The following is a 13,097-nucleotide window of genomic DNA, read 5'->3' as shown; positions in this document are numbered from 1 at the left end:
TAAAGAAGGCATAAATTACAAGCATAATTTCAGAGAAAGTATCTTCCACTACTTTCTGGGTCCTGCCATTGCTATCTGAAAGTCCTTATTCATTGATGACCTATCTCCAGGGTGAGGAATAGTAAGCAGGTTCGGTAAATGGAGCTGGCTATTGGGACAGTGTGCCTAAGGAGAAGCCTTGCATAGGGCACTGGAGCAACGTCATCCAGATGCTGACTCCCTTTTGGAAGTTGGAGGTGACTGTAGGTAGGACCAGCATGCCCACAGGTCTGACACAGACTACTCACTGAGAGACAGGGGCAGAAGTGGAGATCCCAGTTAGGATGAGATTAGGAGGCGTTAGACAGATTTCTGGAGTGAACAGGAGTAGGGAAGGGGCTTAGTTAACACCTGGTTCAATCACATTTGAGCTGTTTGGTTCTGTGCAAATTGTCGAACTCACTAAGCCTTTATCCCTATGTAAAGCACAATAACAAAGCTTTCTATACACCAAACGTGCACTGTGCTGACACATCACACAACACAGAAGCTTCTTCACACACGAATGGTGGGGACATATGTGTGGTGATAGGATGGTAGGGAGATGGCCAAATGCTCTTAAGAAGAAAGACAAGGAATAACCCAACATGGGCACTGGATCTTCTCAGAGGGCAGTGACAATCACTAAGCCTGGAAATGGTGCAAGAAGGAATTCAAGCTGAATTTCAGTTAAATTAGCCACCTGCAGTAGTGACAAGTACAGCCGATACCTCTATCTGCCTATCAAACTCCAGTAGGTGGAGTCTCAGTGACTTAAGTATTTCTTGCCTTAGTTGTTTAATTAAGTTGAGGTATGGTTGAGAGAACAGAAAGAGCCTAGTGTCATTATAATAATGAAAGGTTTTAACTCTAGCTAACTATTAAAATACAATTACGTCTTAACTGAAAGCCTTATAGAGTGTAGGTGTAATTTTCTGGGCAATGAAATCATCAATCACTACCTGTGATATTGAAGGATTGGTAATGGGATGTACAGCTTCGCCTTAGGGTCAACAGTTCACATGGCCAAAGCCTGCAGGTTCTCCATAGAACGGGATTGAAAAAAGGTACACATATTTGCACCTGTGGGGTGTGTGTGTGGGGGGGGGGGAGTATGCATGTGAGCGCACCTGTGGGAACAGGTGTATTGAATCCATTTTCCAATAGGATGTGGAAAAACTGGCTTTGTCAAAACGAAGGTCACAAACACTCTCTTTATTTTCCTATTGTCAGGAAAATCAAGTTTGAAGGAAAATGATCAGCAGAAAAGGGGAATTCCAAGTTGTACATATTCTGAAAGAAATTTCAAATAGTGTTTCAACATGACAAGCAATAACGTCCATGATGTCAGTTGACCTCCATAGTCCTCAAGGTACTCAGAAGATGTCCAGAGCAGTTTGAAAGGTAATGGGGCCTTTCACAACACTTCAGTAGACCATGACCCTAAAGTGAAGCAGCTGACAGGATTATAAGTGTAAAATATTATATAAGACTAATAATTTCTCTAAGGAATTGTGAGTATAAATATAAGATTATTTTACATGATTAAAGAACACCATGAGTTACTCTGCTTGATGGTTTATTTCCTCCCATCCTCTGGTTGTGTGTGTGTGTGTGTGTGTGTGTGTGTGTGTGTGTGTGTCTGTGTGTCTGTGTGTGGCTTTGTGTGCATGTGAAACAATACAATGTGATGTTACCTCTTTTAATAAGCAATGGCTCAGAAGTCAGGATCAGGACATGGAAAATTAACCAGGTTTTCACAGTGGTCACACTGACAAGTTACACTCATATACCTCTAAGTACAGCATGTTTACATATCATATATGAGTTCATATGTGTGTACATATATATGCATGTATATTCATGTGTGTTATATGTATATAGCAATGTGCGTGTATGTGTATGCATGTATGGGTGTGTACGTGTGTGTATGTGTGTGTATATGTATGTATGTGTGTATGTGTGTGTATGTGTGTATGTGTATGTATGTGTGTGTATGTGTGTGTATATGTATGTATGTGTGTATGTGTGTATGTGTGTATGTGTATGTATGTGTGTGTATGTGTGTGTATGTGTGTGTCTGTGTCTATGTGTTTCTGTGTGTATGTGTATGTATGTATGTGTATGTGTGTGTCTGTGTGTGGCTGTGTGTAAACAAAACTCCAGAGCAGCTACCATTAACAAGAAGACTTGTTCTGTCCAGTCAGATGGAGGACCTTAAGAGCAGCCTACTGGAAAATGAGGTGAACCCACACAATCAATACATAAATGCGGATATCACCCAGTCAGCAGATGACATTCATCTTCCTCCAATACGACAGACTCACTTGTGTCCAGATTCATGAGCAATGGTGAAGGCCAGTCCAAGGCCTGAGTCTTCGTTGACCGTGCAGCTGCGGTACTTACTGCACATCCCACTGATGGGTGCGAAACCTTAGGGCATAAGCATAGAGAGTGCAATACAGTAAGCATAGAGAGTACAATACAGTAAGCATAGAGAGTACAATACAGTAAGCATAGAGAGTACAATACAGTAAGCATAGAGAGTACAAATCAGTAAGCATAGAGAGTGTAATACAGTAAGCATAGAGAGTGCAATACAGTAAGCATAGAGAGTACAATACAGTAAGCATAGAGAGTACTATACAGTAAGCATAGAGAGTGCAATACAGTAAGCATAGAGAGTACAATACAGTAAGCATAGAGAGTACAATACAGTAAGCATAGAGAGTACAATACAGTAAGCATAGAGAGTACTATACAGTAAGCATAGAGAGTACAAATCAGTAAGCATAGAGAGTGCAATACAGTAAGCATAGAGAGTACAATACAGTAAGCATAGAGAGTGCAATACAGTAAGCATAGAGAGTACAAATCAGTAAGCATAGAGAGAACAATACAGTAGTATTCATTTATAATGAGCGGTGGTGGTTTTACTTTCTGGTATTTGATAAAGTTTGGTTCTCGTCTTCATTTGGAAAATGTGAGATGGGCTACTCATGGGCAGCCATGATATATTGATGCAGTAGAAGGGAATGTATCTTGTATATCCTTAGAGGCCCATGGACTCTGCCTTGTGATGAACAGGCTTAGATTTTGTGCACTGTTCCTGGAAGAGACTAGAGTTGGGACAAAAGCCCAATGTGGTTTCTCTTCATGTCTCCCATGAGCTTTCCTTCTTTGAAATCACTGGACTTCTGAGACTTCACTGGGGGCAATCACACAGGGCATGCTGATGTCCCCAGTGAGGAATTGTAACAACATCCATGCTGGCTAGGGTGGGTAAAATATATGTCCTCCAAGTCCCCCTGAGGGTCAGCCTCATAATGCTTTACTGAGAAACAGAGTTAACCTCTGCTACACTCGAGCCTATCTGGCAGCTTCTATATTAAAAACTCGACCCCTCTGAACTTGGGGGACAAAGAGGGTAAAGAGAAAAACCTCTGTGGAGTGCTAGATAGCACCCTCTTTGGCCATTTAAAAGATTGTCAAAGTGCCTCACTCTGTGAATATTTAAAATATGGCTGGACTGCTGATGGTCAGATCTTTACAGAGAATTAGGGACATGGAGAGTAGAGTGTTACTGTGGTGTCTCCATCAATATTAATGAATCCATTACTCCTGTGACATTATGAGACAGCTTAAATCTCCCTGTCCCATTTGCAGTGGCCGGGGGCATGGGAAAGGGCAGTTATTATGTGAGAAGATGCAGGGGCTGTGGCCCTTGTTCTGGCTACACATCAGTCGACACATGGAAGTTCCTGGTGGTGGTGATGGTTAACTAACCCACCCTCCAAAGTGACCCTCCCCCCACATCCCTACAAACTCATACTGGAGAATCTTACCCAATGTGTCACAGGGTTCATTCTTCCAGGAACATATGTCCAGACCAGTCAGTAAGATGGCGTGGTCATGACGAGCTCCATCTTTCCCCATCAGTCCAGATTGCCACTGGCAGAAGCTGGTTAACGTGCGGTCTGCATGGTGACTAATCGCCAGCCCTGGCTAGGCAAGAGAGGCCAAGACACCCACAGACATGTAGAGAAAGCATGCTAAAGCCACTCTCAACACAGCAGGCTATTCTTGGTGGAGATTTAAAACACAAAGATGAACGCAGAAGGCACATGATAAGAGTTCCATATGATGCTTTAACATCCCAAGGACTGTGTTACACAAATCTGTGTGGATTCAGAGAAGTGGCTTATGAGCCTGTCTGTACACAATCAATTGGAATGTGTGTGGTGGATTCTTGGATTCAATGACCAAGAAAGAGCATCTGAGCAAGAATCTTTCATAAAAAAATCTTTGCAAAATTGTAACTGGAATAGGATCTTTGTGTGTGGCTTATATAGTACATACGCACACACACACTACACACTATATACACACACTACACATACACACATACCACACACACACACATACCACACACAACACACCACACATATCACACACAACATACCACGCATATCACACACACACACACGCACACACACACATTCACACACACAGAGAGAGAGAGAGAGAGAGAGAGAGAGAGAGAGAGAGAGAGAAAGTCTGTCTGCCCAGTAATGAATTCACAACCATAGCCAGCAACAACATTTTCACCTCTGATGTAACAAGTGTTAAGCCAGATCTTTTCTACACAGAGACAACTTGTTTATACCAAGAGGTCAACTTCTAAATAAACTCTAATGAGACAATGTAGAATTCCAATAGCCTTATCCATATATGTCAAGTGGTAGCAGTGGACTATGGGCATGAAGTCTAGAACTATAAGGGATGGAGAATGGAGGGCCAGGAACACTGTGAGAGCTGGTGTAATGAGTTATTGAGCCATTTATAAGTTTGCTACAATGTCCTAAAAGTAATTAGAGAATATCAGTTTACATGCCCCTGTTTCAGAATGCTATCTTTTTCAAAGCTTTAATCCCTATTGAAAAAAGTTCTCTCATAGTCACTAAAGACATTTTCCCCTTAAATATTTATTTTGTTTTCCCAGAGTCATATGCACCTAAGCGACCTGCTGCACATAGCACACAAGCATGCCTGCATTCCTTGGCTGGTAATTTCCAGGAAACTGTTGTTAATTAAAATTAACACAGGTGTATGATCAAATGATAACCTTGCTTATTCTTTGCATCTTGGGTGAATTCCAAAGCAAGAACGTTTTAATACAGAGAATAATTAACTTGTCACCCGAGAAGCCTGGCTAGTTCAGAGAAACCTCCCAGCTGCACACCCACAGAGCAGACAATGGGGTTAGACAGGCCAGACAGCCTGCCCTGCTGCATCCCACCTGCAAGGGAAAGGGGCATCCCACAGATGTTATGAATCATCTCTGACTCCATCTAAAACATTCTTGGCTTTATAGACAAGGGCACCATGGCTACCAGGAGACATTGAAGACGTCACCAAGGGTAGGAGTGGATGCCGGGTGCCTAGCTCAGGCTGTGAGCCCACGTGCCTTTGCTGAGTCAGTAACCAGCTTAGAAGAAATAGGAGTGGGGTCTGTTTTTAACAAGGACTTCCATATCGCCGATGCTGTAAGGATCTCCTTGGTGTGCAGAGCATGCATCTGTGTGGGGTGACAGGAGGCCACTCTGTGAGGAAAGGGTCTTCTTTCCCCCATTACCACAAGACAGCATTAACTGAGATTAGTGCCCAGTAAGGAAAATGTACTCCATCTTCCAGGATCTCCAGCAAAAAGTAAAAACCTTCATCTGAGCATCATGGGGATTTTTGGAAGCAGGAGGTGGCAGGGTAAAACAACATAGCACAGCACAGCACAGCACGGCATGGCATGGCACGGCACGGCACGGCACGGCACGGCACAGCACGGCACGGCACAGAACAGAACAGCATAGCATAGAACAACACAGCACTGCACAGCACAGCACGGCACAGAACAGAACAGCACAGCACTGTACAGCTCAGCACTGCACAGCACATCACAGCACAGCACAGCACAGCACTGCACAGCACGGCACGGCACAGCACATCACAATACAGCTCAGCACTGCACAGCACAGCTCAGCATAGCACAGCACTGCACAGCTCAGCTCAGCACAGCACTGCACAGCACGGCACGGCACGGCACAGCTCAGCACTGCACAGCACGGCACGGCACAGCACAGCACAGCACAGCATAGCACAAAACTGCATAGAACCGCACAGCTCAGCACAGCACACACAGCATAGCACAGCACAGCACTGCACACCTCAGCACAGCTCAGCACAGCACACCGTGATATAGTTCATTGTCCATGCTAGAAACACAGTTGGTCTTGTGGGAAAGCACAGATAGGAAGCTCATGGTGGCTAAAGACACACTGTCCTTCATACTATCAGTGTGCTTCCTTCCCACAGTCTCATGACAAATGTGTCCTCTGTTCTGTTTTCTTGTGAGCTCACACACACAACATGGCTCTCTCTCTTTCTCACACACACACATACATATACCACACACAGCCCCTACCATGCCTACAGTACAGTACCCACATCATATACATACATACATACATACATACATACACACATAAACAAACACCATATACACACATGCAATGCATTCATACACACATACAACACACACACAACACACACACTCACACACACACATACCACACATACACACCATACACAGGATACACACACATGTGCACACACACATATGCACATATGCACCCACACACACTACATGCACGATTAGAAAAGAATGATATGAGTCACTTTAAACACAAAATATGAAATCTTTCTTTTCCCAAGTAAGAGAGAAATAAAGAATATACAGAGCGATGCAGCTTTGCAAACTCATTTTCCTCCTGAGGAAAGAAAGCTGCTGCTCTTGAAGCTGGAGTACCTGTTCGTCTTCCAGCAGAATGAGTCCCACAATGACAATATTGATGTTTCCCCCAATTGTTCCATCCTTGAATAAAGCAGACACCTGAAACAGAAAAACAAAATATCTGCGTGAGCTGCGAATGGATCTTTGCTTAGTTATGGCTCAACTTCTTGCATGTAAGAGCAAACCCTACATCTTCAGTGCCCAAACTAGGTGAGTATTGTCCCCTTGTATTTCTCAGATAGGAAAGGTATATGGAACCCTATCTATGGAAACTTGTATGTCTCCATCTAAAGTTTGAGGAGGAGGCAGAGGAGGTGGAGGAGGCAGAGGGGTAGGAGGGGGGAAAGGGGGAGGAGAAGGCCCACCTATTATCTATCATAAAGAAGAAACAAGTTTTAAAGATCCTCCTCCTCCTCCCCCTCCTCCTCCTCCTCATCACCACCACCACCACCACCACCACCATCACCACCACCACCACCACCACCACCATCATCATCATCATCATCATCATCACCACCATCATCATCATCATCATCATCATAATCACTGCAACAGTCTTGCTGTGTAGGCTAGCTAGCCTTTAACTCACACTCTAATAGCCTCAGCTTCCTCTGAGTCCTGGCCTGTGCCACACTAGAAAGATTATTTTGATCACAGTGGTGATAGCATATGCCAAGTGCACCACAGGACTTCTAGGGCCACAGGGGAGACACTCAGGACAAAACCAGGAGGACACAACGGAGAAGAGGAACAGGAGGAGAGAGACTGAGTGGACAGTGTGGACACTGGGGAGCAGGGCACACAGACACAGAAACAAAGAGTGGCATTCTGGGTTAGGAGCAGAAGCAGTGTGGCAACTGTGGAGGCCTCAGAGAACTCTTTCCTACCAAGGTAAGGAATTATTGGAACACAGGCGAATGGCAGCTACCGCTGATCAGGGAAGCAGGGACCTGAGCCACAGAATACAGCTTCAGAGCCCAGTGCTCTGGGAGTTCTCTGGGGGGAGAGACAGTGAATTTCTTTGAGGGGAGAGAGTATTTGGCATTACTGTGGGGAGTGAGACATATTTTGGATACTCTAGGGGAGACACAGATTCATGTGGGGTACTCAGTTCACAAATGTCAAAATACACATTTGAAACACTGTCATTAACTCTTTTTCTGACATGTGGGCACCGTAGTTTTTCTCTCTGTGATGAGAATTTATCCCACAGGTGGCTGGTGCTGAGCACCACTTCTGGGTCCTCAGTAACTCCCACACTGTTCTTATACAAAGACATACTTCATCTGGGAAGATAATTCCAAAATAAGAGTTTCTCAGTTTCTGCAGATAATTTAGATTCATCACCTGAACATTAGTGTTCCTAAAAAGGTGGGCATTATCTGCACCTCACATTGCAATATCTCCACCTAATATTGCATTATCTGCACCTCACATCGCATTATCTGCACCTCACATTGCAATATCTCCACCTAATATTGCATTATCTGCACCTCACATCGCATTATCTGCACCTCACATTGCAATATCTCCACCTAATATTGCATTATCTGCACCTCACATCGCATTATCTGCACTTCACATTGCAATATCTTCACCTAATATTGCATTATCTGCATTTCACATTGCATGTTAATCTGATAAAGGTTTGTTGTGTCAAAGTATGTCAATGTTCTGCGGAGATTTCTAGTGTGTGAAGACATCAGTGAAACCTAAATGCCTCAGAAACAAGCTAAGTTGCAAGGATGATCTAATTAGTTTCTCCGTTTCATACTTGAAAGTTCTGAAAATTCACCTTTTAATTGAAAATTAGCAAAATAAGAGTTTCTTATACTGAGACTCAGCTACACAAGTGAGGAATGAAGCATACATTGTCACATACACAGAGAGACAAACATACAAACACACACATGAACCAGTATACACATGAACATATACATATAATGTACACAAGGACACATAGTCACATAAACATACACACCATGCACAGACAGACACATACATGCAGAGATACACACATGCGGATGTATGCTTGCATGCACACACATAGACACAAGCACACACACAGAGGCATACAAAAGCACACATTTACACACACTCACAGGCACATACATGCATGCATGCACATACACACAGGCACATACACAGGCACACATGTGTGCATGCATACACACAGGCACATACACAGGCACACATAGGCACACACTCGTACAAACCCACAGGCACACATACATGCACACATTCACACACACACAGGCACATACACAGAAACACATACATGCACACATTCATACACACAGGCACATACACAGAAACACACACACACACACACACACACACACACACACACACACACCAGCCTTACCATGTTGAGAATGGTAAGCACATAGGTCGTAATATTTTCATGGCCATGGCTTTGCAGCATTTTTCTGTCAACCACCACCAGAGTCTCCACATTCAACTCTTCATTTCTGTGGGATTTCAAGAGCGAGCGCTTGGGTCGGGAGCTAGGCTTGTACTCATCAGGCAAGATGTAGAGGTTATCATCCGGAGGTTGGGGCATGTCTAGGAGGAACGTTAGAGAGCAAGCTAAAGCAAACTCACAAAACCAGAGGCATAGCTGATCCTACAGAAATGTCTGAGAAATGAATGCTCATGCTGAGTAAGGTGACCCCAAGTTTAAGGGCATCTTGGGCTAAATAAAGAAGCTAAAGCCTGGCTATAGGATTCTCCTATTAGAAGAACAGAGAACTGCCAAACTTTTGGAGTACAAGATATGTTTTAAAGTCACCTCCCAAATTTAAATGACATTCATACCATCTGGGTGTCTTGGGAACCATTTCTAGAACTAACCCCACATTGTTTTGTTTTGATTTCAAGTGAAAAGTGAACCCTAGCATCTAAAATCAGCATGTCCTAGGACCAAGGACACAACGACTTGCAGAGCAGTGGTCCTTCCTACCATTATTGATCGAGTAACAAACCACAGGGTCAACAGCACAGCCCTCAGCTCACATTCCTTTCACAGTTGCTGCTGGTGTCTGGACATAGCTAGTTTTCCAATACTCTTCCCAGTCACTCATACACCATTGGTGACAGCTGCACTCAGTGGGTGCTACATATTGTAACAAACTCCCCTGCATACTTAGCAAATTTAACTATAGAGCAATCTGCATTCTGCCCTTGTGGAAGGTTAACACTCTGTGGAAAACAATTAACTCTAGAAGGTGGCTAGGAAAACACAGGATCATTTTGTGGGAAAGCATTCTTCAATCCCTACCTAGTGATGTGAACCTCCAAGTGGACAAGCTTACCCATGGAACCTGCTGTGAACAATCTGCTTAACTAGTACTCACAGCCAAAGCATGTTAGCTCTTTTGGTTTGTTGGTCAGTGGGGATTAAAAACTGAATCCTGAAGTGATTCAATATCCAAAACTATCTTAGTTTAAACATGAAGCACAAGTAGAAATCCCATCTAATATCCTTGTGACAAGTCAACCTGAACATTCCCTGAGAACATGCTCTACAATTACCCCCAAGGGTACAAGTTAAGGCACATGGGCAACAATCAATTCCCTGTTCAGGTTTGGAATCCATCCCCAGGGTAGTTGTACGCACAAAGTATTCCAAAACTCAAAATAGGATGAGATAGGTCAAGTTCCCATCTCAAGTACTTATTTCATCTGCGGGAAATGTCACCTGTATCTCAAACCTTCTCAAGCCCTTGCCAAGGCTGACTGGAGCTGTATTAGCATTGTAACTCCCAGATGCATATGCACCCTGTAGGAGCTGACCTGGGTTACTCACTCAGCCTCTATATGAGCTACTGTATGAGATGCTGTGGGACCAGAGGCAGGGCAGTAAATGAAAACAATGTATCACACTGGCCAGAGCTCTTGGAAGCTCTTAGAGCAAACATTATAAGCCTCAGGTCAGTGCTTTCCGAGTGCCCAGGGAACAGGAATCCAGCCAATCCCACATCAGTGGATGCTTCTGGCTGAGATGACAACATTCTGACATTCCCTTCATCAACCATAGCTCCAGTTTCAGCATCTGCTTTAACAAATTGTCTACATTCTTCATTTGTTTCCAGACAGAGACCTCAGGGAGTGTGGAGAACACACTCAGAGTTGTTGCATGCAGGTGTTCTAATACAGCCAGCCTATGTATGAGTGAGACAGACTTAGAAGAACAGGAACCCGCTGACAAGACTGGGACCCACCCCACAAGAAGTCAACAAGCAAAAGACACATCCCACTGAGTTGGACTCAATCTGAGTTCTCCAGCTCTGTCTGAACACAGCCCTTGTATTTTGTTCCCAGAGTAAAATGGGTTCAGACACTGCACAGGCTTTGATACCCTAGTGACACTTATTCCTTCACTGAGCATCTTGTTGTTTACCCATCCCTTAAGATTCACCAAGATCCACAGAGCACTTGCCAGGTTCTTCCTTCTGCTTCCACAAGGCAGATAAAATCATCAGAGGCAGAGAAGGCTGGGACTAGAGGCCTAGGCTTCCTTTGTGCTCTCTGCAAAGGGCAGTGCCTGGGCACTCAGGCAAAGAAGGACACCAGGGAACTGTGGTTTCCTGGATCAGGAGAGCTACCTTACATGCAAACAAGGGCCCTCACTTGTGGATCAGGACATGATTCTCCAAAGCTTCGCTGACAAACTGCAGGTGAGTGCTGGCCTGCTCTTGCCTCTTTGATGTAGTGGTGTCAAGCTTCAAATATGCATAAAAATAAGTTACCTCAGCAGGAAAAATATCTGAGCTTTAATATGTCTAAACCTCAAGTATAGAATTACTGGAGAGCAGGGGGATGCCAGGGCTTTTATTATTTTTTTAAAAGATGTCTGGCAGGTTCTATACTTCTGAGAAGTGTGTCATTTAATCTGTGCAAGGATGAGCTTTTAAAAAAATTCATCTGTCACATTTACCCACCACCTATGACAGAATCACCCCCAACAGCAGCAGTGACAGAACATTTCATCTCATCAGAACACATGCTTTCAATAAATTAAAACTGTTTCACTATCTTATCTAATTTTGCAAGTCAATAAATATGCAAAATCGCCCTTACATACATTTCTTGCGTCTTCCACAGAAATGCTGCTTTCGTGAGAGGCCAAGGTGAAAGTTGTCATGGTGCAGATGCGTTCTTGCCAGATCTCGCTTCCTGGTGATCATCAGGACTTCATTTTCTCTGGGAGCCTGGTGCTCTGTGGATCTCTTGTACAGAATATGGGAAGGAGAGCCGCCCTGTGCAGACCTGTTTAGTTTGCTTGTTAGTTGTGGAGGCAGCGGCTTTAAGAAGTAATCAGCGTCTTTTGTTCTTATCATGCCTAACTGCAGAAAAGGAGAGGGAAAGAGAAAATGCCATGATCTATCAAAAATAGAAACAGATCTAGTTTTTCATCCTGGATTTGCTATCATTCCTCCTCCAATATGGCTACCCCACCCTCGGAACCTGGTGTAAGAAGAGCTCAATGGCCTGGACCTAGGAGGAAGTGTAATAAGGTCCCTCATACATCCCTTCTTCTCATCTGTGTTTTCCCAGGAGTATGGGCCCTGATTTAGAGATGATAGAAGAGATGGGGTTCACAACACAGCAAAGGCAGCGATTTTAAGCCACAATTACTTGGGTCTGGAGAAGCCCTCCTGCTCAGGGTTAGATATTGATATTGGCAAGTGGTCAGTAGAGGGAAGAAATTAAAATCCTAATAATTTCCAAAAATCTATTCTAATGAACTTCAAATTTTAATAACATGTGATACATTCCAGAAAATATGTTAACAGGGTTAATCTAGAATGAGTCATGACAACTTCCTTTAGGGCATATGAAAATCTTCCTAAATAAGATATTATAGGAAACAAGAAAAATCATCTTTACAAAAACAATAAAATGCCTGAACAGCATGAATGAAGAAGAAAAATAACCCTTAAGATATGTTGAGGAGACAAAATTGAGAGACTATTTTTAACCATTTAGAATGAATTTTGTCAAACTTGAAGTTTGACAGTACACAGCACAGCTATCAGTAAAAATGGGAACAAACGGATGAAAGTGGAGACCCAGGAGTCGCACCCAGGAGGTATGCTTCTTGATTCTCCAACATGCCAATACTGTAAACACACCACTCAATCCTAGGAGTTTAGCCTTGACAGCCTCTGCCAAATATTCCTGGTAAGCATGTTTTTGCACTGGCCAGTACAGCATGCTGGAAAGATAA

General features: G+C 43.6%; 1 protein-coding gene across 2 annotated transcripts in view; it reads right to left on the bottom strand.

Annotated features, from left to right (window-relative positions):
- The window catches only part of Adamts16 (ADAM metallopeptidase with thrombospondin type 1 motif, 16), a 129,947-nt gene that overhangs the window by 73,339 nt on the left and 43,511 nt on the right, over positions 1-13,097 (bottom strand). For both annotated transcript variants that reach the window (XR_015621649.1, NM_001372015.3), the window contains 5 exon segments: positions 11,952-12,213; positions 9,231-9,430; positions 6,881-6,964; positions 3,864-4,023; positions 2,346-2,451 (listed from right to left, as the gene is read on the bottom strand). Coding sequence is in view for 1 of the 2 variants with exons in the window: in NM_001372015.3 (NP_001358944.1) it covers positions 2,346-2,451; positions 3,864-4,023; positions 6,881-6,964; positions 9,231-9,430; positions 11,952-12,213 (812 nt within the window). In the remaining variant the exon portion in view is untranslated.

This window comes from Rattus norvegicus, chromosome 1, assembly GCF_021556685.1.
Source record: "Rattus norvegicus strain SHRSP/BbbUtx chromosome 1, alternate assembly SHRSP_T2T, whole genome shotgun sequence".
NCBI lineage: Eukaryota > Metazoa > Chordata > Mammalia > Rodentia > Muridae > Rattus > Rattus norvegicus.
This window is presented reverse-complemented; position numbering and strand designations above follow the sequence as displayed.